The sequence below is a fragment of the Trichechus manatus genome, unplaced genomic scaffold, assembly GCF_000243295.1.
Source record: "Trichechus manatus latirostris isolate Lorelei unplaced genomic scaffold, TriManLat1.0 scaffold00211, whole genome shotgun sequence".
NCBI lineage: Eukaryota > Metazoa > Chordata > Mammalia > Sirenia > Trichechidae > Trichechus > Trichechus manatus.
In genome coordinates, this window is record NW_004444147.1 from 3,606,386 (window position 1) to 3,633,940 (window position 27,555).

At 40.6% G+C, this 27,555-nt stretch overlaps 2 protein-coding genes across 2 annotated transcripts in view; both read left to right on the top strand.

The window, feature by feature from the left end:
* The window catches only part of UBE2J1 (ubiquitin conjugating enzyme E2 J1), a 37,361-nt gene extending 28,903 nt beyond the window's left edge, over positions 1 to 8,458 (top strand). Inside the window, exon 8 of the mRNA XM_004388425.2 lies at positions 6,090 to 8,458. Within this exon, the coding sequence (XP_004388482.1) occupies positions 6,090 to 6,368 (279 nt within the window). The 3' untranslated portion in view covers positions 6,369 to 8,458. The remainder of the gene's footprint in view (positions 1 to 6,089) is intronic.
* Positions 8,459 to 17,277: 8,819 nt separating this feature from the next.
* GABRR2 (gamma-aminobutyric acid type A receptor subunit rho2) overlaps positions 17,278 to 27,555 on the top strand; it is a 40,194-nt gene continuing 29,916 nt past the window's right edge. Inside the window, exons 1-2 of the mRNA XM_004388426.2 lie at positions 17,278 to 17,466; positions 25,702 to 25,808. Coding sequence (XP_004388483.2) covers positions 17,279 to 17,466; positions 25,702 to 25,808 — 295 coding nt within the window. The 5' untranslated portion in view covers position 17,278. The remainder of the gene's footprint in view (positions 17,467 to 25,701; positions 25,809 to 27,555) is intronic.

Genomic DNA, 27,555 nt, shown 5'->3' on the forward strand with positions numbered 1-27,555 from the left:
TTTTTTGTGTGTGTGTATGTGTGTGTGTGTGTGTGTGTGTGTGTTTGTGTGTATCTGTATTATTATCATTATTTGGTATAGGAAAAGATCCTTAAATCAAATATTTGAAAATTTTGGTTCTCCTAATAAATAGATTCTAGCCCAGCTGTCCCTGTAATGAATTGTTTTTCTTTTTTCATTGTACTTTAGATGAAGGTTTACAGAACAAACTAGATTCTCCTTAAACAATTAGTACACATATTGTTTTGTGACATTGGTTACCAACCCCAGAATATGTCAACACTCTCCCCTTCTCGACGTTGGATTCCCTATTACCAGCTTTCCTGTCTCCTCCTGCCTTCTAGTCCTTGTCCCTGGGCTGGTGTGCCCCTTTAGTCTCGTTTTATTTTATGGGCCTGTCTAATCATTGGCTGAAGGGTGAACCTCAGGAGTGACTTCATTACTGAGCTAAAAGGGTGCCCGGGGGCCATACTCTCGGGGTTTCTCCAGGCTCTGTGAGGCCAGTAAGTCTGGTTTTTTTGTGAGTTAGAATTTTGTTCTACGTTTTTCTCCCACTCTGTCCAGGACCCTCTATTGTGATCCCTGTCAGAACAGTCAGTGGTGGTAGTCGGGGACTGTCTAGTTGTGCTGGACTCAGTCTGGTGGAGGCTGTGCTAGTTGTGGTGAATTGTATTTTCTTGAGTAAGTTGTTTATTCTTTCTAGGCCTCAGGTTTTTGTTTTTGTTTTCCTGTTAGATGGGGCTGGAGTGAATAATATTAAGTCCCATTGCCCCTCCAGAATTCTATGACTCTTTGAAAAGTTAGTTTTGATATAGTGCTAGACTTGAAATAATATAAAATATGCATGTTAGTCACTTTCTAAATAGACACTATCTCTGCAGGTTTGTTAAGCTGCATTAAGGCGCAGTGACTTAAAGTCTTATAGAAAGTTGCAAGTCTTTCACATCTGATGTGTCTAATAGAGTAACCACTAGCCACATGTGGCTATCTAAATTTAAGTTAATCAAAATTAAATAAAAAATTCAGTTCCTCAGTCACTAGCTACATTTCAGGTGCTCCATAGCCACATGTGGCTAGGGGCTACCATACTGGACAGAATAAATGTAGAATATTGCCATCATCACAGAACATTCTGTGCTGCCTTACAAATAGTTAAGTGCCCAATAAGTATTATATGAGTAAATGAATGAATATTATGGGTGTTTTTAGTTGCACCCCGACCTGTTAAAAAATTGGTGGGCCTGGGTCATCAGAGAGATTTAAAAAATTGAGTCTGAATCAGTGCTGAATAATTAGGATTATGAGGAAAAGTAGGACTTCCTATATATGAAAGGTGAACTGTCTTTTGGGGTCTTTCTGGTGATAAACTGCTTGGTTGAATAGCCACATCTTTTTTTTTCCCCCTTCAGTTTATAGAGGATTGCAAAGGATCAGGAAAATTGAAATAGAAGCTGGGCAAATACAGATTTGCCCTTTACTCAGGAATACCCATTGCCATTGAGTCGATTCCAACTAATATTGACCCTATAGGACAGAGTAGAACTGCGCCACGGGGTTTCCAAAGCTGTCATCTTTATGAAAGCAGACTGCCACGTCTTTTTTCCACGGAGTCTCCGATGGGTTTGAATCTCCAGCCTTTTGGTTATCAACCGAGTGTTTAACCACTGTGCCACCAGGGCTCCTTTTACTCAGGAATAACTTCCTTTAAAGTGGGATCCAAACAGAATCTTGAGTAGCTCACTTACTCTGAGCTGGACAGAGAAAAGTATGTTGGAGAAGGGCAGGAGAGAGGGTACTGTGAAGGAAGTACTAGGATGGTGGAGACAGAGGTACAAGAAAAAAGTATATGCTGATGAGTTTAAATTGTTCTTACATGATCCAAATGTAATTTTATGAATTGTAGAGGAATATAATGAATTAGATTTAAAGTCAGTATATCCTTATTGACTTTCCACCTTTAGCATTCTAATTGTTTATTTCATAAATAGTTTTAAAAAAAATAGAACCATCCTATTACAAAGAAGGATGGTAATCTTTTCTCACTTTTTAGGGCATTCTCTTAATATTCATGATGAATTTAAATGTCTTTAATGTATTTTCAATGTTCTGCATCCCACTTGAGTGGCGTCTGGGCTCTTAAAAGCTAGTGGGCGGCCATCTAAGATGCATCAATTGGTCCAACCCACCTGGAGCAAAGAAGAATGAATACCACCAAAGATACAAGGAAAGTATTAGCCCAAGAGACAGAAAGGGCCACATAAACCAGAGACTTCATCAGCTTGAGACCAGAACTAGATGGTGCCCAGCTACCACCAGTGACCACCCTGACAGAGAACACAACAGAGAGTCCCTGATGGAGCAGGAGAAAAGTGGGGTGCAGAACTCAAATTCTTGTAAAAAGACCAGACTTAATGATTTAACTGAGACTGGAGGGACCCTGGAAGATATGGCCCCTGGACTCTCTGTTAACCCCAAACTAAAACCATTCCTGAGGCCAACTCTTCAGACAAAGATTAGACTGGACTATGGGATGTAAAATGATACTTCTGAAGAGCGTGCTTCTTAGCTCAAGTAGATACATGAGACTAAATGGGCAGCCCCTGTCCAGAGGCGAGATGAGAAGGCAGAGAGGGTCAGGAGCTGGTTGAATGGACATGGGAAATCAGGGGTAGAAAGGAGGAGTGTGCTGTCATAGTATAGGGAGAACAACTAGGTTCACATAACAATGTATGTATAAATTTTTGTAGGAGAGGCTAACTTGAATTGAAAACTTTCACTTAAAGCACAACAATAAAAAATAAATGTCTTTAGTGTATTTTCATTCTCACTATGTCAAGTCCCTCTTTTACGTATTCCATAAACTTAAGCCAGTTGTAATTTATTATTCATTGACAATCTCGCTTCACAGAATGTAAGTTCCTCGAGGATCTGGGCTCTCTTTCTACCTTCCGACTCTGTCCCCACTGCCTGGCATAGTACATAGTAGGTGGTCAGTACATATTTGTTGACTGAATGAATGAATCTTAGGATTGGCACTTTTAAAAAAATACTAGGAATATGAGTAATGAAATCAAGAAGTAAATTAGGGTGTGCAGTAAAAAATGTCATTATAGTGGTATTGTCCATTTTGATTTTAAAGTACATAAAACTTAGAATTCTTTTTCATAGAATATAGGTCATTAATTGAGACCAATTTTGGTTAAAACACTGACAAGCAATAAATTGTGTATGACTGCAACTTAAAGTTTTAATTACATTTACATAGAAATAACGTCAGAGCATGATTATGTAATTTGACTGCTCCGAAAGTAATTGAAACCTGATTTTGGCTAAGGGTGGCTGTAAGTGTAATATAAATTCGCTGAGATGTTATACATCAAATCCCAGATAAGCTACAGTTTTTTTTTAGCCTTGAGGGGGCAAGAGATTGTTAAAAGTCTAAATACAGATAACATCAGGCCATCTGTTGCTTTCTGATGCAGAATTTTTAGCTATGTAGAAATGTGAAAAGTACTGATGGTAGCTTTATGTTCTTCCAGTTATCAGATGTTTTTCCTTTTCCCAAAGATAGAGGTTCTGAATAAGCCATTCCATTTTGTATCAAAAAGAAAAACAAAACTCCTTCACAAATGCTCAGTAGTCTAGGTTATTAAAGAAAATTGATATGTATTACTAGGGACTTAACATACTGACTGTGATTCTTTTAAGTTGGAAAAATTTTAGTATTTTATAATATCAAAGCATTAGATTTTAGGGAGTGATATATCACCCATAAGGCATCTGAAACACAGGAACCTAATTAAGCATTGTATCTGTGGAAATATTTCATTAAGTGCATGTACTAAAATATCATCTGAAATCAGTGTTTTAAGGGATTGCTTTTCTAAATACATGAATCAGACTAACAGAGGTTCGAAAAGCTGTCCTTCTAAGGAAAGTCATGACTGACGTTGTTTTAAACCTAAACCTAGGTGCCTCCAAAGGGATATATTAACAGTAGCAATACTAATAATAACTAACATTTAGTAAGCAGTTTTGTGTCCTAAGCACTTTATGTCATTATCCCATTTAATTCTCACAAGAACTGAACTGGATATTACCCTCGTTTTACAGATGAGGGAGCTGAGTCTTAGAGAGGTTAAATACTTTGCTTAGGGTTACACATCAACTAAGTGGCAAAGGAAGGCTAGTAATGACAAGGCTCCTTGTTTTGACCAGGTTTATGGACAGGATAATGTTCTCTCCTTTAACTCATGGGAGAAAATGACATGTATAAAACAAAAGCTTTATGTTGACTCAATTGCTTGTGCTAGTTCCTGGATTAATATTACCATCATGGTTTTTATTTTCCTTAAGAACAGTTTCCTTTTAAGCCTCAAGTACTTTTTGCTCTGTCAGACACTTCTGTTGTCTTGGGTGAGCAGTCAGAAGATTTAATTCAATTTAATTCAATGAATATTAAGTTACTGTGTGAGGCCTGTGAGGATTTATGACACCTCATAAAATGCTGCAGCAATGAGTATCTGCTGTCTTCAGTGAGCAGATTGCTCCAGGGTTATGTGGGTGTCCTGGAGTATGAAGTCCAAGGTCATGCAACTCTAATTCAGTATCAACACTAACTTTTATTTTTAACTCAAAGATAGTACCATATTTTTACGCAAATAATGCACTCATTCTATGTTTGTTTGCCAGCCACCCCCCACCCCATGAGATATTTTTTTACAGCAGCATGTTACATATCTGTGTTATGGGTCACTACATTTGAGTGCTTCCAAAGAGATAGTTTTAAGAAACTAAAGATTATGTAAACCTTTTAATCTTGAGATGCATGTCACATTTAAAATGGAATTTCTTCTGCAGGTAGCTTAGACCAGCAGTTTTTTACCTAATGTTCATAGGTGTTGACAGCACAAAGCCTATCCTTTTCTCTTTAAAAAAAAAAAATTTGAATTATATTATTTGATTACTTTTTCTTCTAAATATTGAAATTTCTCTGATGGAAAGTATTTTAAATGTTTTATACTTAATTGTTAGTCTGAATAAAACATATTATTTTTTATTTGAAAGAATGTGTATTGGCAATAATATATAATAAGTATAAAAGTTGCTTTCAATAAAAGAATTAAAGGCTATTGTGTTGCTACAGGTAGAGTTAAGGTGTCTATAAATAAAATGGAATTTATATTTTGTAGGGCGTCTTTTAATATACATCACCATTTTTTCTTATCTATGAACCATATTTAAGATTTTGAATCCCTTAGTATTTCTTCATGGTTATTTTTCGGCTGACCAGTCATCGAACAGAGATAGAAGGGACCTGCCATTCAGTGCTTTGTGGGGAGCAGCCAGTGTGCCAAAGTACAGGATACGATGAGTTGTCCACAACTACCTCCAAAGTTTTCTCAGCTCATACACCGGGAACTCTTGACAAAATAGAGTTTCCAGCACAGGATACTTCTGGACTTGTGTTCAATTTAGTTAATACGAACTGTGGAAAAAGTTAAGCCTGGTTTGAAAACCACACCTCATTTTTACAACAATTTTACTGTGAAGAATGTACAGTTTGAAATTATTTCCTATGCTCTATGACTGTTGGTGGAAGCATGTTGATATAGTAAGATAATATCAGAAGACACCTGATTCATGAAAGGCACACTGTTGAGAGTGGCCTTTTTTGCCATTCAGAATGGCAAATTTTCAAGCAGAAAATGGAAATCAAATTGCCTCCCTCTTTGTAGCTCCTGAAAGAAGGGAGATCGCCAGATGCTCAGCAGCTACTACTGAAGTTGTAGCCCAGGAGGGAGTAGAAACCCATCTCTAGAAAATGTGGGTAAATTCTGCCCTCTTATTTATTGTTGGTAAATTCCTCCTCCACCTGGTGAGTACTCAGAACAAGTCGTGTTGTTGGCTTATTCAGGAGGGTGAGTTATTAGTCTCAGCACTCAGATAGTTCTTGGTAGTTGTTCCTTAGCCATATTTAGTGCTCTGAGATTCTGTGTATTCTTTTTTTTGATTTTGTGTATTGCTGAACAAGTATATATACAAATTTTCTTTGACAATTTCAAACAAAATTTCTTAAAATTTTCTAGTACGGAATACAGAACCCCTTGGCAGCATCCCTTCAGCAACATACCCAGCCTGTAGCTAAGAATACCTCCATGAGCCCTCGACAGCGTCGGGCCCAGCAGCAGAGTCAAAGAAGGTCATCGACTTCACCAGATGTAATCCAGGGTCAGCAGCCAAGAGACAACCATACTGATCATGGCGGATCAGCTGTACTGATTGTCATCCTGACTTTGGCGTTGGCAGCTCTTATATTCCGACGAATATATCTGGCCAATGAGTACATATTTGACTTTGAGTTATAACATTGTTTTGTGTCTTAAGAGCTGTGACTGGAGTGCTTCATTAAACATTCTGCATTGGGTATAATCTAAGAATTGTTTACAAAAAGATTATTTTGTATTTACCCTTCATTCCTTTTTTGATCCTTATTAATTCAGTAGAAATATAGTGGACATTCAGCTATGTCCAGCAGTGTGTCCTGCCTACTTTAAAGGACTGGAAGTTAAAAGTCCCCTGTCTCACTATTTGACCTGCTTTACAGGGAAATAGCTTATCATTGTTTCTCATGCCTCAGCTTCTTTTTGTGTAAATTTGTGATACTTTTCTGTATAGCCCTTTGAAATCTTTGGATAAAAGATGGTGTTTTAAGTTCCAATGAGTATTACTACTCAATACTGCTTATTGAGTACTTTGTTTCTACTTATGTAGAATGACAGAGGGATAGAAAAGTTGAAAAGGGAAAGTAAAACCCCTCAAATAGCTTGCTTAAAGTGTCATTCATAGGAGATATACTAGGATTGCCCATTCTGTGACTTCATCTTTGTATTCTCAACATTCTTCAGTGAAAACAACTTTATTTCAGTCAAAAATTTTGAGGAAATGAGTTCACATCTTTGTTATTGGATGTTACTCGAAGAGAGAATAATGCTTTGTAACCACTTTGATGTACTGTTATCACCTGCCCCTAACATGCACACAAAATTTAAAAAGAAAGAAAACAATCGTCCATAGATCTGTCTTTTAAGGAAGAAAGAATTCAAGCCAGGAAATCTCTTGACTGTCTTCCCTAAGTTAAGTGATTTGAACATTTTCTCTTTTGAATTATATATCTTTTGAGATGTATTATATGCCTAGTTTTGTGATCAGTATAAATTTTAATTATTCCAGGAATATGTATAATGTTGAAGTATTTCATGTACCATTTTAATATAAAAGCTCAGGGCCCAAGTACAGTGATAGATGTTAGAAAAACCTTAGAATTGTCCATCTAATCAAAGCTCAAGAAATAATTTTTAGTGCAAAATCACTATACAACTTACTGCTAGCTAGTTCCACGGAGTCTAACAGATAATTTTTCATCGTAATACGTGGTGAGAAAATATCACAGAAAAACATTGCCTTCAGCGTATGCAGTAGCAGCATTGAGGGCACTTTTGAGGGTATTGTTAATGAAGCTTTATTTTTTAAATATAGGCAGTCCCCAGCTTTCAAACAGATTGTGTTCTAAAAGTGTATTTGTAAGTTATTTTTTTTATGACTCAAACAATGTTGTAAATGGTGTCTAGGTTCTAGACCAGTCCATAAAAGTTAGCCTGTATTGTAGCTTGAATAGTTTAGAGGAGAATATTCATAAAGTCCTTGTGTAGTTTTAACTAATTGAAATTATGAGCAAGATAGAAACAATTTGTACAATGATTTGTACAATAATTTCTACTCCCAATATGGGACTTTGGTTCTATTAGCCATCAGACACAATTTCTGTTTTCATCTGGTAGCCAGCTTTTCTTTATGTCCACATCTATATTAAGAACATATTATGTACTATTGTATAATACATAGTTGTCAAACTTTAATAAATTAGCATTTTAAAGGTGTTTACAGATTGTTTCTGTTATTTCTGCTGCTGATGTTGGTAAGTCTAAAAAGCTTAAGGACTTTATGAAGACCTCATATGCCAGGAAAATGATAACGTTTTATAAACTTTATAAAATGCACCCTGAAGTCTTGGTTTGGAACACAAGATATTAGAAATATTGGTTCCATGATTTATCAAGTGGTCACTGACCCAACTAGGAAGACAAGGTAGTGTTACATCTGAGAAGGAGGAAATCCCCACACCCCCAATCTATGCTGAGATTAATTGTGTGCTAGGAACAGTCTTTCTTCTCCAGGGTGAGGTCTCATGTCCTTTCAGTCAAACTTGAGCCAGCTTCTGAATCTATGTGATCTTAAGTTACATGTTACCATGGAGTGTACCTATACTTTAAAATTCATTAAGCCAAGAAGATTGTGCAGATCCTTCTCTAAATGATTTGCCTCTCTACCCTTTGACCCTTCAGGCCACCTTCTTGTTTGTGTTGGGATTTTTTTTTTTTTTTTAGCACCTGATACACATACCTAAAAATGGCATATTTTGCTCTTTCCCTTTCACTTTACATATGTCCCCTGAAAATCCTTGTCAACCTGACCCCCATTATGGAGTTAATGAGCAAAATTAATCTTTGAGGCCATTCTTACTCAAATCTCATGTGACAGGAGTCTTCAGAAAACTATTATTTTTAAAGCCCCACTTTTAACCCTTTTGTTCTAGCATAAGGCCAAAACTGGATGTCTGATATGGTGGGTGAAGGCTTGGGATTCCCCTGTTCCCCCAATCCTCAGATAACTCATGCCTTTTTTTTTTTTTTTAACCTACATAGCACATAACTACATATCAAGGTAGTTAAAATAGCATGCTTGAAATATATATACATATAGTCTTACCTGTAACTGTTTAAGCCAATGAACCTTTCAAATTTTATGTAATGTGGGCCTTTTATGTAGCACTTTACATTTTCATGCTGCTCATTTTATTCTACTGAAATAAATGGATTTCATCAATAGTCTCAGCTAATTTTTTTTTAAACTTTAAAAATTGTTTATTGTTTTCAACTGTAAATATAAAATTTCCTATTTCAGGAGAATAAGAAATGTTTTTATTATTTTTGACTATGAATAAACTTTCTGGCATCTTGAGACCTCCTCTTTTTATAGACCAGAATCAGTAAACGTGCAAACCTCACACATTTGGATTTATTTGGGCAGAAACCTGGGCTGAAGTACTGACAAGCATATATTGTTTTATTACTTGCAAGTCAGTATATATAAGGTGAAAGCATTTAGTGAACCTGACTTTTAACAAAGGGAATAATGTGTGCATTAACATTTGTACCATTAAAACATCTGTGGGAGACTGAACATTCTCAAAACCTGTTTGGACGCCTCTTTAAGTTGTCTTCAGAATTAGTTTAAGCTGCTCAGTAAAACCAGTTATTTTATTCATACCTCGTTTTTGACCAAAGTTTGTATTCTTTGTTATTTAGTCTTATTTCCTGTACATTCTGTCTCCTTGAACACCTCTATCTCATGCTCTCTTCATGTACTATCCTAATGAGCCATCGTTTTGTCTGCCTATTCCTTACATTGCAGCCAGAGTCCTCTCTAATACATCGGATCCCATCTCTCCTTGCTCTTAAAATAGGACACAAGGCTCTTATTGATCACAGCCCCTGCCCCCACTCTCTTTCTGGCCTGATCTGACCTTAGCAAGTGCTGCTTGGGCATTCCCATCGCTCTGAGCTTGAGCTCCTGGGGCCGTTCCTCTAGTCCTGTGAGAAATGAGCAAAATTCAAGTTGTACCATCCACTGCCTCATGCCATATACAAAAGTTAAAATGAATCAAAGACCTAAATGTAATTGCTTAAGCTAAAAATTCTTAGAAGAGGAAGAGTTTCTTACAAGAATTACATCTTTGTGATTTGAGGTTAGGCAGTGGTTTCTTAGATATGATACCAAAAGCACAAGCAACTAGAGGTAAAATAGATAAGTTGTATTTCATTAAAATAAAAAGCTTGTACTTAACACCTTCAAGAAAGTGAAGAGATCACAGAATGGGAGAAAATGCAAATCATATATCTGATAAGGGACTTAAATATAGAATGTATAAAGAGCTCTTACAGCTCAATAATAAAAAGGTAATCTGATTAAAAAATGGCAAAAGATTTGAGTAGACATTTCTCCAAAGAAGATATACAAATGGCCAATAAGCACATGAAAAGATGATCCACATCATTAGTCATCAGGGAAATGGAAATCCAAACCACAGTGAGATAACCACTTCACACCTACTAGGATGACTACTAATTTAAACAAGTGCTGGAGAGGATGTGGAGAAATTGGAACCCTTGTGCATTGCTGGTGGAAATGTAAAATGGTGTAGCCACTGTGGAAAACAGTTTGGTGGTTCCTCAGAAAGTTAAACAGAATTACCATAAAAAACCCAAAAAACAAAACCTGTTGGTGTCAAGTTGATTCCGACTCATAGTGAGTCTACAAGACAGAGAACTGCCCCATAGGGTTTCCAAGGAGGGGCTGGTGGATTCAAACTGCCGACCATTTGGTTAGCAGCCAAGCTCTTAACCACTGCTCCGCCAGGGCTCCTTATGACCCAGCAATTCCACTCCTAGATATAAACCCAAAAAATTGAAAACGGATTTGAACAGATACATGTATGTGAATGTTGGTTGCTGCATTATTAAAAATAACCAAAGGGTGGAAACAACCCAAGTGTCTATCAACAGATGAATGGATGAGCAAAATGTGGTATATACATAAAATGGAGTATTATTCAGCCATAAATAGGAATGAAATTCTGATACATCCTACAACATGGATGAACCTTGAAAACATGCTGAGTAAGAGAAGCCAGACAGGAAAGGCTACGTATCATACGATTGCATTTATTTGAAATTCCAGAATAGGCGAATCCGTAGAGATAGAAAGCGGATTAGTGTGCCCAGGGGCTTAGGGGAAGGGGGAAGGGGGATGACTTCTAATGGGTACTGGAAGAGATGAAAATGTTCTAAAATCAGATAGTGGTAAGAGTGCACAACTCTGTGAATATACTAAAAACCATTAAACTCTATAAAGAGATGAATTTATGGTATGTAAATTATATCTCAACAAAGCTGTTATAAAAAGTTATACCATCCCACTGTGATTTTCCCCCTACTGTAATCACAGCAATGAAACTATGATAAGAAAGCTTTGAAGAAAAAAATTGGTAGGACCCAAAGTTGTATTCAGAAACCCTGGTGGTGTAGTGGTTAACAGCTACGGCTGCTAACCAAAAGGTCAGCAGTTCGAATCCACCAGTCACTCCTTGGAAACCCTATGGGACAGTTCTACTCTGTCCTATAGGGTCACTATGAGCTGGAATCAACTTGTATCCAGTTGTATCCAGAATGCAATAAAACAAATATTTCATTTTTTTGAAAATTTTATTGTGATTTAGGTGAAAGTTTACAGAGTAAATTAGTGTCCCGTTCAATAATTTATACACATTTTGTTTTGTGACATTAGTTGCAACTCCCTCAATGTGACAGCACTCTACCCACTTCCTCCCTGAGTTCTCCATTTTCATTTGCACATCTTTCCTGCCCCTGCCTTCTGATCTTTTTTTTTGGGCATATGCTGTCCTTTTGGTCTCGTGTGGTTGATTGTTCTGAGGAGCACTTTACTTACAGGTGTTATTGTTCCCTTTATAGGCCTGTCTATTGTTTGGTTGAAAGGTGATCTCTGAAAGTGGGTTCAGTCCCAGGTTTGAAGGGTGTCTAAGGGTCTTAGTCTTGGAGGTTCCACCAATCTCTATCAGACCAGTAAGTCTGGTCTTTTTTATGAATTTGAATTTTGTTCTACATTTTTCTCTCACTCTGACCAGGATGTTCTACTGTGATCCCACTCAGAGTGGTTGGTAGTGGTAGCTGGGCACCATCTAGTTCTTCTGGTCTCAGGCTAGTAGAGGCTGTGGTTTATGTGGTCCCTTAGTCCTGGACTAATTGTTTCCTTGAGATTTTGATTTTCTTCACTCTTTTTTGCTCTGGATGGAAAGATGCCAATAGTTGTATCTTAGGTGGCCGCTTGCAAGTTTTTAAGACCCCAGTCACTACTCATGAAAGTAGGATGTAGAAGATTGTCTTTATGGATTATGTTATGCCAATTGACCTAGATGTCCCCTGAGACTGTGGTCCTAAGCCCTCAAGTCCAGTGACTCAGTCCCTGTAGATGTTTGGTTATGGCTAAGAAGTTTTCATAACTGTGCACCCTGTGTGCTCTACTATATGCAAGGATATATTTGCAGCATATACAAATGCATATGTAGAAATACCCTCTGCCAAACCTATATCTACTCGTGGGTGTACTCGCATATGCCATCCCACACCTGTTCAGCTTACATATCTACCGATGTATACACTTGTAAATTATTGTTTGTTATTACTGTTACTGCAGGATTGTGTATGTAACAGTATTTACTGTTGTTGCCTTTGATGCTTGCATACCTCTCGGTGTCTTCCTTTGCCTTGGTCATGTTGTGCTGGCTTTCCTTGTATTGTGTAGTGTCTTTCCCTTCACCCAAGTTAATATGTGTCTACTATCTAGTTAGTTATTTTCCCTCCCTCCCCCTCCCATCCCTGGTAACAATCAAAGAATGTTATTTTCTGCATATAAATCTTTTCTTGACTTCTTAAATTGTGTTCTCATACAATATTTGTCCTTTTGTGATTGACTTATTTCACTTGGCATAAAGTCTTCCAGGTTCACCCATGTTGTGAAGTGTTTCACTGATTCATTGTTATTCTTTAAGGTTGTGTAATATTTCATTGTGTGTACGTTTATCCATTCATTCATTGATGGGCACTTAGGTTGTTTCCATCTTTTTGCTATTGTGAATAATGGTGCAATGAACATGTGTGTGCATGTATCTATTTGTGTCATGGCTCTTACTTCTCTAGGGTATATACCTAGAAGTGGGATTGCTGGATCATATGGTATTTCTGTTTCTAACTTTTTAAGGACCACCATAGCATTTTCTACAGTGGTTATACCATCTTACATTTCCACCAGCAGCGTACGAGAGTTTCAGTCTCCCCAGACCTTTGCCAACATTTATTGTTTTCTGTTTTTTTGATCATTGCCATTATTGCCAGGGTGAGGTGATATCTCATTCTTCTTTTGATTTGCATCTGTCTAATGGCTAACGATCACGAGCATCTCTTCATGTATTTGTTGGATGCCTGAATGTCTTCTTTGGTGAAGTGTCTGTTGATGTCTTTTGCCATTTTTTAAGTGGATTGTTTGTCTTTTTGTGTGAGGTCTGGATCCCGTTTCATTTTTTTGCAAATGGATATCCAGTTTTGCTGGCACCATTTGTGTTGAGGTGTTGAAGTTTTCTATAAATTTTAGAGATTACTCCATTGTCAGATATGTCGTTGCCAATTTTTTTCCCCCAGTCTGTAGGTTCTCTTTTTACTCTTTTGGAGAAGTCTTTTGATGTACATAAGTGTTTTTTAATTTTTAGGAGGTCCCAGTTGTCTAGTTTGTCTGCTGTTTGTGCATTTTTAGTTATATTTGGTACTCTATTTATGCCATAAATTAGGGCCCCTAGGTTTGCCCCTATTTTCTCTTTCATGATGTTTATATTTTTAGGTTTTACATTTAGGTCTTTGATCCATCTTGAGTTAGTTTTTGTGTAGGTGTGAGGTATAGATCCTGTTTCATTTTTCTGCAAATAGATATCCAGTTTTGCTAGCACCATTTGTTAAAGAGACTATCTCTTCCTCATTTAATGGATTTTGGCTCTTTGTGGAAGATCAGTTGCCCACAGGTGGATGGATTCACTTCTGGATCCTCAGTTCTGTTCTATTGGTCTGTATGTCTGTTGTATCATCAGTACCAGGCTGTTTTGACTACTGTAGTTATATAGTGGTTCTGAGATTGGAAGTGTGAGGCCTCCTACTTTATTCTTCAGTAGTGCTTTGCTTATCTGGAGCCTCTTTCTTTTCCATATAAATTTGGTAATTAGTTTTTCGATTTCATTAAAGAATGTTGATGGAATCTGGATCGGGATTGTATTATATCTATAGATCACTTTGGGTAGTAATGACATTTTCACAATGTTAAGTCTTCCTATCCATGGGCATGGTATGTTTTTCCATTTATGTAGGTCTCTTGTTTTCTTGCTATAGTATTTTGTAGTTTTCTTTGTATAAGTCGTTTACATCTCTAGTTAGGTTTATTCCTAAGTATCTTATCTTTTTTGGTGGCTATTGTAAATGGTATTGTTTTTCTGATGTCCTTTTTGGAGTTCTCCTTGTTAGTGTAAAGGAATCTGACTGATTTTTGTATGTTGATCTTGTACCCTGCCACTTTGCTGAATCCTTCTATTAGTTCCTGTAGTTTTCTTGGATAATCTGTAGGATTTTCTGTGTATAGGATGATATCATCTGCAAATAGGGATAGTTTTACTTCTTCCTTACCAATTTGGTTGCTTTTTATTTCTCTTTCTTGCCTTATTGCTCTGGCTAGACCTTCCAGTACAATGTTGAATAAGAGTGGTGATAAAGGGCATCCTTGTCTGGTTTCCATTCTCAAAGGGAATACTTTCAGTGTCTTTCCACTGAGAATAATGTTGGCTGTTGTTTTTGTATATATGCTCTTAATAATGTTGACGAATTTCCCTTCTATTTCTATTTTGCCAAGAGTTTTTATCAGGAATCTGTGTTGGATTTTATTGAATGCCTTTTCTGCATCGACTGATATGATCATGTGGTTCTTTCCCTTTATTTTATTTATGTGGTTTACATTGATTGATTTTCTAATGTTGAACCATCCTTGCATACCTGGTATGAATCCCACTTGGTCATGATGTATTATTTTTTTGATATGTTGTTGAATTCTGTTGGCTGGGATTTGTTGATAATTTATGCATCTATATTCATGAGGGATATTGGTCTATAATTTTCTTTTTTTGTGGTGCCTTTGCCTAGCTTTGGTATCAGGGTTATGCTTGCTTCATAGGATGAATTTGGAAGTATTTTATCCTTTTCTATGTTCTAGAATAGTTTGGGGAGATTTGGTGTCAGCCTGTCTCTGAATGTTTGGTAGAATTCTCCAGTGAAGCCGTCTGAGCCAGGTTTTTTCTTTTTTTTTTTTTTAAATAACCTCTTCAGTTTCTTCTTTCATTATGAGTCTATTCAAATTTTCTACCTCAGTTTGTGTTAGTTTAGGTAGCGTGTTTCTAGAAATTTGTCCATTTCTTCTAGGTTTTCAAATTTGTTGGAGTACAGTTCTTCATAGTATTAAAAAAAATATTTCTTGAAAACCAGCAAAATCCAAGCACAATTCTAGGGTTCCAGCCAATCCATTATAGGCCTGTTCCAAATGAAAGAAAGTAAAAGAGAGATCTTTTAAACAAAATCCATGGAAAATAACTTTAATAGGTCCCACTCCTTCCCACTAAATCTTTGCGGGGAGTGGAACTTTTTGGGATAATTCTGATGAGTGGCTTGATTCGGAAAACACTGAGTTAGTCTCCATAATGAATTATTCGCACTCCTCAGTTCCTTTTCAACTCATTGTAATCTGGTTTCCTGCAACATCTTAAAGCCAAAAGTGCACTTACTAAAGTCAGAAATGATGATCTGGTTGCCAGATTCACTAACTTATTTTCTGCTCTTGCCTTACTTGACCTCTTCACAGAGATCTGTTAACTGTTGATTACCTCCCTGAATCTCCTCTTTTGCTTTTCATAGTCAATCTCTTTGCTAGTTCCTCTATGGTTTTGTTCTGGCTGCCCCATTCATCCTTTAAGAGTGTAGATTCTCCAGTATTCTGTGGTTGGAGTTGGACCTCTTTCTTCTATTTCCCTGGAACATCTCACCCTTTGCTGAGGTTAAACTACCACCCGTACACTGATGGTTCCAATCTATTTCTGCATTCCAGATCTTTCTCCTGAGCACCAGGCTTATACGTCAGCTGCCTGCTGGACATCTGGAAGTATCATGACACCTCAAACTCTACAAGTTCGAAATGTATCTTGTCTCTCCACCAAACTTGTTCACTTCTAATGGATATCCGTGCCATCGCCAGATCTCCAAACTAGAATCCTTGGTATCGTTCTCTATCTCTCATCTCCTACTCTATTCATTCACCAAATATACTCCACTTCAGAAATAACTTGAATGTGACTATCTCATTCCTCTCTCTTGTCTCTTCTTCTTCCCTCTTCCCTTGCCTTAGAACAGGACCTCATCCTCTTTTGTTATTACAACTTCCCTGTGTGTTCATCCTTCCAGCTGATACCAATTAGGGATTTCTTTAAAAAGGCTTAAGGAAATCAAAAGAGGCTCTTTTGAGTCTCTCTTTCCTACATAATACAACTCCAATTCTGTCTCACTTCTGGCCATCCCTCTGCTTGACCCTAATCCCTATCTCCTTGTGTTTACCTCATACTGAACTTCTGGAGAGACGTTTACTACCTGCTATTTCCCAGGGCTCAGTAGACAAGCAATATGTAGTTTTCAAATACATTTTATTCTGTTCAGTAAATTAAATATAACCACATGTATCTTTATAATTCTAATGTGCATAATTTCATATCCCAGGATAGGAATCACACCGTGCATACATTTCAGGGTTAAAAATCAAAGTTAGTCTAATACTCATGATAGGAAGAAGAATTTACATAATCATGAATTCTCCTTTGCTTTATGCTTCCCTTCAAATCAAAATATTAATTTTATCTTTGATAAGGTGTGTTTTCACGCAGACCCCCACACACAATTTATGTATATTTGGGGAACAGCAAACATCCTTGGCCATAGGCAAAGCATAGTCTTTTAGATCAAGAAATACAGTCACCCTGTGAAAACAGGTCATTGGTTCAACATTTCCTGGACACATTCATGCACTCATCTCCATGTCCACTGAGTCTTCCCTGCAAATCTACCCAGAATCCAAGCTAACTCTCTGGTGGATGTGACAGACTGGTTTTATGCAGCCAGAGAGAAGGATTAATGATCTCAGCAACAAGCTGGCATGTTCAAGAGATTTAATTTTTTTTTTTTTTTATATAACAGTTTTAGCCAAAGCTGTTCTAGGACTCAGCGGAAGCAAAATTTAGCAGGAAGACAAACTTCTTGACTAATGGCCAATCACTAAGCAGCAGGGAAGGAAAAGCCTTGGTGGATGTGTCACAGCTGGGGTGGCGGGGTGGTGGTTGTGTGTGTGTGTGGAAAGCATCAGTATTAGATATTAAATCTGGGCAATCAGTCTTGCTAGCCATGCCCTCATGGTCCCTCTGAGAAGTGCTGTCACCAGGCAGCAGACAGAATCAATGGTTAAGCCAGGGGGGATTTGCCCCGCCGCAGGTTACTGGAAAGCAGCTTGTTCCATTATAGACATCCACAAAATGCCTTATTTTACAAGACTCATTTTGTTCTTGTTTTGCCTGGTGGTTCTTGTGGAAAGCAGAAAGCCCAGGAGGAGGAGATGGACAGGGCAGCTGGAAATGCCCAGGCCAAGGTAAAGTCATCAGTTGGGGAGGGTGGGGAGGGCACTCCTCACAGAGGTGCACAGTGAGACAGTTCCCAGGAGGGCTGGGGGTTACAGCATCCTTATGGGAATCTGTTTTCCCTCTGGAGATAGAGGGGGCCTCTACCTCAATGAAGACAGCCTCTCACTGGGCACAAATACTTCATTGTGTGAAAACAGTGAGAGAGCAAAGCTACGCTAGGTTGAGCCGTTCCTTCTGATGCCTATGTTCAGCTTTAAGGCAGATAAAGGAAATCTATTCAAGGAAGACTTAGTGGCTAAAAAACTCCCTGTAGTTTTCCAATTGTGCTGCTTTGTTTCTCAAGATTATATCCTGTAGGGACCATGTTATTGTTGTTAGTTGCTGTCAAGTCGATTCCAACTCATGGTGACCCCATGGGTATCAGAGTAGAATTATAGTCCACAGGGTTTTCAAGGCTGTGACCTTTCAGAAGCAGATTGCCAGGCCTGTCTTCCAAGGTGCCTCTGGGTGTGCTTCAGCTGTGAGCTTTTCAGCTAGTAGTCAAGTGCTTAACCATTTGCACTACCCAGAGACTCCATAGGAGTCATAGATGGCCATATTACATCTGTAACAGGTGATTACACCCAAGCATTCTTTAGGTAACTATATACAGGATTTTAGCATGAACGATTAAGAAAAATTGTAACCAGAGTTGCCTTCCTTAAATATTTGATTGGGAATAATCTTGTAATGGTATTGGGTTTCATTTTATTGTTTTGAATCTTAGAAAAGGTGTTTATAGTTTGCTAGATTATCAGAAATATGTGTATAGACAATAGGGAATGCCGTTTCATGATGTAATGGAAACATTTCCAGTAAATATTGGTTAGGCCCAGAATTTGCATTCAGCATCATTATATTACAAATCTAGGTTTCTTAATAAGTTTGTTTCAAACTGAGGTACAAAGCATGATACTCCAGGCCTGATGTAGACATAAGAACTGTAAAATACATGAAGAGAAGAGTAAACAGCTACGATATAAACGCCATGTGTGAGATACTACACACCTATTTTCCATTCTACTAAGCATCCAGTGAACTAGTGGTTTTGAATATAAAATAATATTTTCTTCAACCACATTTTCTAGGTCAGTGGTCTCCAAACATTTTTAATCATGCACCATTATCAGTGAAAACTTTTTGAGACTATGCCTCCAATATATTTATTGACAAGTTATATACATATATTTTTATAAATATGTGTATGAAATAAAAGCTGATTGCTTCCTTATTTTTAGATAAAAACTAAATATAAATAAAAGTTATGATCTCTACCTCCCACACCCCAGGGGCCGTCTTGAGCACCACAGGTGCTTACCCCTGCTTTGGAAACCACGGTAGTAAGAGATATGTCAGTATTCTGTAGGGCCTAGTGCTTCTCAGTCAGAAAGCAGACAGATAAAACTCTCTAGAATGATGGGAAAGAGGAATTTCTCTGGAAGTTCCTCCTAGTTATGTTGCCGGAATCACAGGTTGTTGAACTGGAAGATACCTTAGAGGTCACCCGATCCAGCAATTCCCCCGAGTTCTAATTCTGTGAGATGTTAATAGATGTTGGGTGAAAACGGGGTTTCTGGATCAAAAACCTTGGGACACTGGTTTAGACCATTTTAAACAGATTTCTTTACAAATGACACTGTGAATTTTGAAGAGGGAGATAAATTATGCAGTGTTTCCTTCTCTAAAAGAAAAACCAAAAAAAAGTGCACTTTTTTGGGGACTATGTTTTGGGACTCATATTTCACGGAGCACACATTGGGAATCTCTGTTCAAATCAGCTCATTTTACCGATGTGGAAATGGAGGCTCAGAGGCAGGAGCAGTTCACACAGCTTGTTAGTCGTTGCACAGAACTAGACCATAGGTTCTCAATATACTCAGACTGGAGGAGGAGTGCTGTCTGAAACTGTTCCCCTGAGAACCAGCTGGCGTTCAGCATGACCCAGCCGGCAGCCTTGGCTGTCACACGTCTCTGTCATCTCTCCTCAGGAGACCCACATTCTCGTTCTCAGACACTGGCATGAGCTTGGAGACAGGTTGAAACTGACTCTCAGGGGTGAGGAGAATTCCTTGAAATTCATTGCCCCCCTCCCAGCCAAAAAATAAAACAAAAAACCATTGCCGTCTAGTTGATTCCAACTCATAGTGACCCTTTAAGACAGAGTAGAACTGCCCCATAGAGTTTCCAAGGAGCAGCTGGTGGATTTGAACTGCTGACCATTTGGTTCACAGCCGTAGCTCTTAACCACTGCACCACCAGGGCTTTGAAACTCATCCCATGAGGTGTTAAAGTGAATGAAAAGATCAACGTATGCATTCAAAGAAAATGAGATAATTACTGAACTGAGGCTGAAAGGATAGGGGAAATGTCGCATCATGGAACATGGCCCTAGCCCTTTCTGCATCCACTAGGGCATGCATGTGATCAGACAATCATAGAACTATGTCTCTTGGTGAAAAATTTCAGCCAAGCATCTGACAATTTATTTTTTCAGAACTACTTCCATTGTTGACACGCAAGGATTAAGCTATACTAATAAATAACAGGAATAAAATGGCCTGACCCTTGCTGCCTGTAGTCTTAGAGTTCGTTATCTCTTTAGGATTTTTGTGTTTCACACACAAAAACACATACACGGCCACACACACAGACATACACATACACCCCACACATGGTCTCACACACACACAACACACAAGATCACACTCACATATATGCATAATACCCATGGTTGCACACTCACATACAGCCACACACACTCACTCATCACACGTGATTACACACAGTCACATGATCACAGCTACACGCACACATATATTTACATGCATTCACACCCACACGTATAATCATACGGACACACACTCATGCCCAGTCCACACACATACTCACATACAGCACACGGTGCACTTATACACACACTCGCACTCACACACACTGTTAGGACCTCTTCTAATCTTCTGCAAGCCTTCCCTCATCACCCTGAGCACGGCATCCACACAAAACAATTATTTTGCCCAGCAGCTTGTTTTTAAAATATTACTTTCGGTTTTCGATCCTTTGTGTTCCTGGTTATACAATTGTTGCTGAGTGCCTGTTTTCTCTTCATTGTTGTTTTGTGCTTTGTTTTGTTTTTCCTGCCTCTCAGCTTCCCAGCTTTATTTCAACTTTTCCCTGCCCTGCTGCCTGGCAGGGTCCTGACCACGTGATTGCTTTCCTGCTCAGAGGCCCTTCCCACTTGTGATCTGAAATGCAAAGCAAACTTTAGGCCATGGGATTCTGGGCTTTGCCCTGGATAACACCATCTGGCCCCTCGCGGTCTCGGAGCCTGGGGTCCCCTTTAATTTTTCCTTTTCCCACTTGCTTTCTGCTTGGTGCCTCCTGCCCTTGGTCATCCTTCTCTTAGTTTGCATTATGGCCCACGTTTTTGCTGAACCCAGGAAACCCAGTGACCCTCATTCCTCCCCAGAGAGGCCCAGGGAAAGAAAAGGGACCCTAAGTCAGGGAAACCAGATTCTGGCCCTGGTTCTGCCACTCACACGGCTGAGTGGCCATGCTTCCTGATCTTTCTGAACCTCAGTTTCTCCAACTGAAAAGAAGGGTGGTGAAACCTTCCCCATTAGGTTGATGTGAGGATTGGGTGAGTTAAGTCTAAAGTACACAGCTCAGGACCTGACAGAGTGGGTGCCATACATAAGAGTATGTTTAGTATGATTGTTATTGCTTTCAAATAAACCACAATACTATGATGTGAACTTTGCTTCTCAAAGGCTTAGTGAACACACTTTTCTCCTTTTCTCAACCTCGAAAGGGCTGAGCTTGAAGTCCTGTGAAGGTTGAGTGCCTGACTTGGGGCTGAAACTCAGGATACTGCCTCTGGCATCTGGGGTCTGGGGACCAAGGCCGTCAGAGGATTGCCCGGCTATCTGCTGTGAGGATGCCCTGAGAGCACCCAGCTCATGCAGACAGCCCAAGCCTTGGGATACTAGTGACTTAGTTACCCAGTAACTGGTCTCTTAAAAAAAAAAATCTCAGGCCTCATTAATGGCACCAGGATTTAAATCTCCTTTCTTTTGCTGAGGTACTGGCATTCTGGGACTTCCACTCCTTTAATCCCTCTAAATGGATGTGGAAACTGTGCTGATGAGGAGAGATTTGCTCTCTGCAGCCAGAGAGGCAGTGAGCCGGCTAGACTCACAATTTAATGTCTATGATCTGTTAAGCTCTTGGGCTGAGCTCTTCATCAGTGTTCCTGGGGCATCTTTACTGGGGCATCTGAACATGACCCCTCACACAATTGATGCCCAAGGAACCAGGCCTGGTCCCACTTGATATCTGGAGGCAGTGTTTGGGGAAAAGGACAGTGAGTCTAGGAGGTTCCTTGGAAGCACTTTAGCCGTGACGACATAGGCTTCTATAGTCATTGGGCTTAGACCACATATTCTGGTGCATACTCAGAGGCAGAAGGCAGAAGTTTCTGTCTTTGGGAAGAGGCAGTAGAAGGTCACTGAGGCAAGGAAGTTGAGGATATTGGCAATTGCTTGATTACTATGTGAGCTATGGATTCAAAGCAGAAGGAAGTGAAAATGAGGTAGGGGCAATGAGGAAGCCAGTAGTAGAAAGGTTAAAGGAATAGAGGGCAGATGTGTTTGGAAGCTAGGATCACTGTGAGTCAGAATCGACTCAACGGCAACAAGTTTTTTTCTTTTTTTTTTTTTTAATCTTTAGAAAGGTAAATCGCCTGTCTTTCTCCAGCGAAGCTACTGTTTGGACTTGAACAGGCAACCTTTTGATCAGCAGCCAAGAGCGTAACTGTTTACACCACCACAGCTTCTTATGGCCATGGCAGGGGTGGTTAAAGTGGAGTGGAAAGTCCATGAGGTTGAGAAGCTCAAGGAGCTGAGAAGTGGTGAGATTCCTGGGTTTAGCTCCAGACAACCTGGGTTCAAAGTGTCTGGGGTAGAGGAAGGAAGAAGGCAGGTGACTGTGTTGATGGCTAGACAAGGGAAAAGGCAAGGGGAGCAGGAGAATGAGTTTCCAGCGAGAGGTGCTGAAATGAAGCAAATGAGGTCTGAGCTGGATAGTGAAGGAAATGAAGGCGAGAGGGTGCCGGTTGGCTTGGACAAAAGGATGGAGGCAACCAAAAGGAGAGCTCATGAGGTCAGGAAGCAGGTGCAGTGGAGTGAAGAAGAAAAGTCCTAAGCTGGGGTGAAACTTGGTACGTTGAATTACAATTGCAGGTGGAGTGATTTGGGGCATGACAAGGCAGCCATGGAGAAGAGGGTGCAGTGGGCAAGGGGCATCCTCATCTCTCTTGAGCTTTCTGCAGCATTTGACACACTGACACTCTCCTTGAAGCACTTTTTCCAAAAGTGCTTAGAATGAACCAGGAGTCCTCAGCCAACCAAGGAAAAAGTCAGTGTCCCTGGGTGGTGCAGATGGTTAACACATTTGGCTGCTAACTGAAAGGTTGGGGGTTCAAGTCCACCCAGAGGCACCTCAGAAGAAAGGCCTGGTGATCCACTTCCAAAAAATCAGTCATTGAAAACCCTATGGAGCACAGTTCTCCTCTAACACACATGAGATCGTTATGAGTTGGAATAATTCAACAACAACGGTTTACTGGTAGAGAGACAGAGGGCAAAGTGTGGCTGGGTTGGGTGTGCAGAGCCTCAAAAGCCCAGATCCTTCCAGGAAGCGTTTCCTGGCACAGCTTCACACTGTTGGAGCAGAAATCGGCTGCATCACCTGAGAGACAAAATTGAAGTTTTGTGCAGTGCTTGTGGTGAGGAATGCTTCAGGTCTACTCTTGGCAGCTTTTAAATACATGAAAATCCTCCACTTTTAAGAAGAGGCAAGTCCTGTGCAGTGTCCCTTCTGTCTTTTCACCTTTCCTCCTCTCTCTCCCAAACCTTCCTGCCCCTGGCTGGGGTATGAGGGCAGGAATACTCACAAACCCTCCCACCACTACTTTTTCAAATCTTGGGTTCATGTGTGGACTGATTTTAGGAGGGGAGTCCCTGTGTGGTACAAATGGTTAACATGCTTGGCTGCTAACCAAAAAGTTTGAGATTTGAGTCTACCCAGAGGCGCCTTGGAAGAAAGACCTGGCCGTCTATTTCTGAAAAATCAGCCACCGAAAATCCTATGTGGCACATTTCTACTCTGACACTCATGGGGTGCCATAAGTCAGAATCGACCCCACGACAACTGTTTTGTTTTTGGGTTTTAGGAGACACTGAGGTAATAAAAGTTATTATTAGAGGTCACATTTTTGTGGGCTTTCTATGTGCCAGGCACTATTCTGATGGGTTTAAGAACTGCGTTTACCTCATGGGGATGGTGTGAAGCTTAAAGGAGGTAATGTAGGTTAATTGCTGGGCGCAGACCCTGCGCACCGCAGGAGTGCAAGGAATGCTGACAAACATAATTGCAGCTATTGCACCATCTTGTCACAGCAAAGACTGCTTGTTGTTGGGTCCAATGGCCACAATCACAGAAGGGCCCTGAGACAGCACCTGATCCAACCAACCCTTTGCCTGTTGTGTGAATTAGCAGCCCTCTCACCTTTTACACTGTAATCATCAGCACCAACAAGAGCTCGGGGCAGCACTCAGGATACTGCCAAAGGCAGCTGATTTAAGTCCGGTGGTTCTCAGACTTTGCTGCCTATTGGAATCACCTGGGGGGCTTTTAAAACATCCCAATGCTGAGGTCTCCCTCCAAACCAATCAAATCCAAATCTCTGGGGGGTGGGACCCAAGCATCAGGATGTTTTAAAACTCTCCAGGTGATTGCAATCCGTAGCCAAGTTTGAAAATCACTGGCCTAGCCAACAAAACACAAAGCTAGATGGAGTTCGTTATTGTTAAGGTATTGAGAGACCTAACAATTTAAATTTGGAGCAGTGGGTCTCAGCTTTGGCTACACGTTAAAATCGACTGGGAAACTTTAAACAATACTGATGCCTGGGTCCCACCCACAGAGATCTGGATTTGATTGGCCTTGGGTATGGCCTGAGCCTCGGGATTTTTAAAATCTCCTGTATGATTCTAATGTGCAGTTAGGGTTGAGAACCATCTGGTTTAGAGATACCTTTGGCCAAATATGCTTAGAAATTTTTCTAGAAGTTGGCCATTTGTCCTTTCATGTTGCTTCTATTTTTTAAATGCCTGCTATAGCAGGCCTTGTGTACAATGAATAACAGAGATAAAACTCAACCTGACCCTTTTAGAAGGGTAAATAAGATACATATATGAAACAACTCAAATTCCACGCACAAAACAAAAAGCATTACAAGAGGAACAGATAAGGCATGTGCATTAACTTGGCTGCATGAACCTTCCCTTCCTCCTTTCCTTTCCTTGTCATCTTTTTTCTTGTTGTTTAATTATAACCCTACATTAGAATATTTTGGACTTGACTGCTTTCTGGGTAATAGGATTACATGTGGTCACGGTGAAGAAAATAATCTAGAATTAAGTTTGAGTGAGAGAAAAGAGAGTTCTTCCTCTGTTTTCTGGTTTAGAGGAAAGGGACTGAACCAGGATCTGTAGTCCTGAGCTCCACCTAGCTGGGTGGCTGGAGCAAGTCTGTCCCCTACTCTAGCGTTGATAGGGCTTGGAGGGAGTGTGGGGCTGCTCGGATCCCCAATGGCTGTGGGTTGTCCTGGTTTTCCTGGGGGTTGTGGCTCTTCACCATGGCGGCTTCTGCAGACAGCTGCCACCTGGATGATGCAAGGAGCATCAGGGCTGGCTAGGAAAACAATGACAATAAAAATACAGCATTTTAAAACTTTGTATTTGTTTCAGAATTTTATTTATTGCAAAATCAGTATCACAGCAACACAGGAATTTTTAAAAAGGAAGAAATCACAATCCTTCACAACTCAACCCAACCATCTTCATCCAATCATAACTTTTAGAAAGACATTTAAGAACATGCCCAAGGAATAGTGCTGTCCTGTCTGGGAGGACATCTGCTTTGGGAAGTTTCTGTAAAGACCTGGTCCTCAGGTCTGTCTGTGAGGGACTTGGGGAAGGGTGTCCTTCAGCAATCAGCCCTCACCCTTCACTCAGCTGAAAAGGAGATACCAGGACGGAGAAAGGGTGCCTAACAGGTAGATCCTACAAAGTGTAATCTCCCAAAACCGTCTCACGCAATAACTCTGTGGGCCAATGGAAAACGTTTCTTGCTTATCTTTGCAGTCACTTATATAAGAAGAACCTCGATGTAACCAAAATGCGAAAAGGAAAACCTCAGCCGCTTCTCCGAGTGGACGACCATGATTTCACCATGAGGCCCGCCTTTGGAGGTAGGACGGGCCCTCCCTGGCCGCCGTGTGGGGGCCTGGTCACAGGGCTGGGTGGTTACTGCCCTGGCTGTGTGGTTCTCTTGGGCACAGCCCTTTCTAGGCGGTGTAATTTTCCCTCTCACAGTCAAATAAGCCCAACTCTGTTTCCGGAGTCACCAGTTTTCCAAGGAGAAAAGAGCTGGCAGGAAGTGAGTGGGAAGGGTTGTTGAGTAAAGAGAAGCTGACCAGCAACTAAGATGTTTACATTTAGTTAGAACGGAGAACTGCCCTGCTGCTGCCACCTTACTTTTCCTCAAAAATAAATTTAAGAGCAGGCTGGGAAGGTCTGGAATTTTATGTTTTGAGGGGCCGCCTGCTTTCCAAGCAATAATAACAATTTAATACTTTAAAAGACGTCCTCGCAGCCTTGTTCCCGAACGAGTGTGGCTGATTGTGGAGTCAGGGAGTTGGAGTGTGGCTGTCAGCTGTCCTCCCTGGAGCTGGAAAAATGCTACAGCAGGGCCTGGAAAGAGGCCGGTCATCTGCTCTGACCAGGCAGGGAGGTGGGTGAGGATAGCAGAAAACAAGAGATTCTTGGGCCAGCTACCCGCTGGTGCATGTGGGGAAACTGAGGCCTAGAGCATTTCAGTTCTGACCCAGACAGGCCGGCTTCCCTCTCCTTTTTCTCTGCCCTCGGTACTCTCTTAGGGATCAGTGTTCTCCTGGCGTGGAAGACGTAGGGGTGACCTTCTGCGCCTCCATTTGCTCGTTTGTTTAAAATGGAGATAATAATCTCTATGTATGGAGTTGTTGTCAGGATTAAATGAGATAATGTATGTAAAGTCCCTGGCACATATTGGTTCATATCCCGTCAGTAAAACCCAGCTGTCAGGCCTTCCTTTTGTGTGACTGTTAGGGGATTAAGAAATTTAATTGATTCCAGAGGCCTTTGCATTTTAAAAGGTCTCAAAGCCTCCCATTAAACTTCCTCAGCTCTGATACCTGCCAAGCAGAAGGAGAAAAGTAGGCAGCAGATGACAGACTGGTGATGGTGTCTTTCTCCAGCTCTGGGAGAAAGCCGGGAGAGCCAGGAGCAAGCTCTCAGGAATGGCCTGGAAAACCTGGCTCTGAGCAGAACCATCCGAAGGGCTGCAGCCCAATCAGGGGTGCTCCTTCCTCAAGCCATGTACAAGGGCCCTCGGTGGGGCCACCAGAGTGTGGAGGGTCAGGACAGTCTCATCCCTGTCCGTGTAAGCTTCTGACCCTGGCTGGGGAAGGGGCCTTGACTTTGGGGAAGCTGCAGGGGAAGGAGGTGCCACCTCCAGCAGATGTGATAAACCTGAGGCTCCTCTACACCAGCTGTCAGGATCTCAGTCACCAAAGCACAGGGTGGGGGCTGCTCCTCCTTCCTGCCAGCCTGCCCTTTCCCCCAGGGCAGCTGGTCCTCTGGGCCCCTTTTATCCCCTGCACAGCTTTCCTGGATGTCCAGATGTCACTTGGGTGAAACACAGGGAGGGAAGCACATAGTGAAGTCCCAGGGCTCCACACCCCGACCAGGCCATAAATGACAAAGTTTGCCACCACTGGAAGAGACCAAAGGCAGGACCGGGAGCCCTGGTCAACCAGGGGAGATGGGGCAGTTACAGGAGGGGGCTTCCTGCCCCTTGCTCTATCAATGATTTTAATAATCTATGTTCTTTGAGAAAGTGTCCCTGGGTGGCACAAATGGTTAAGCACTCAACTACTAGCTGGAAGGTTGGCGGTTTGA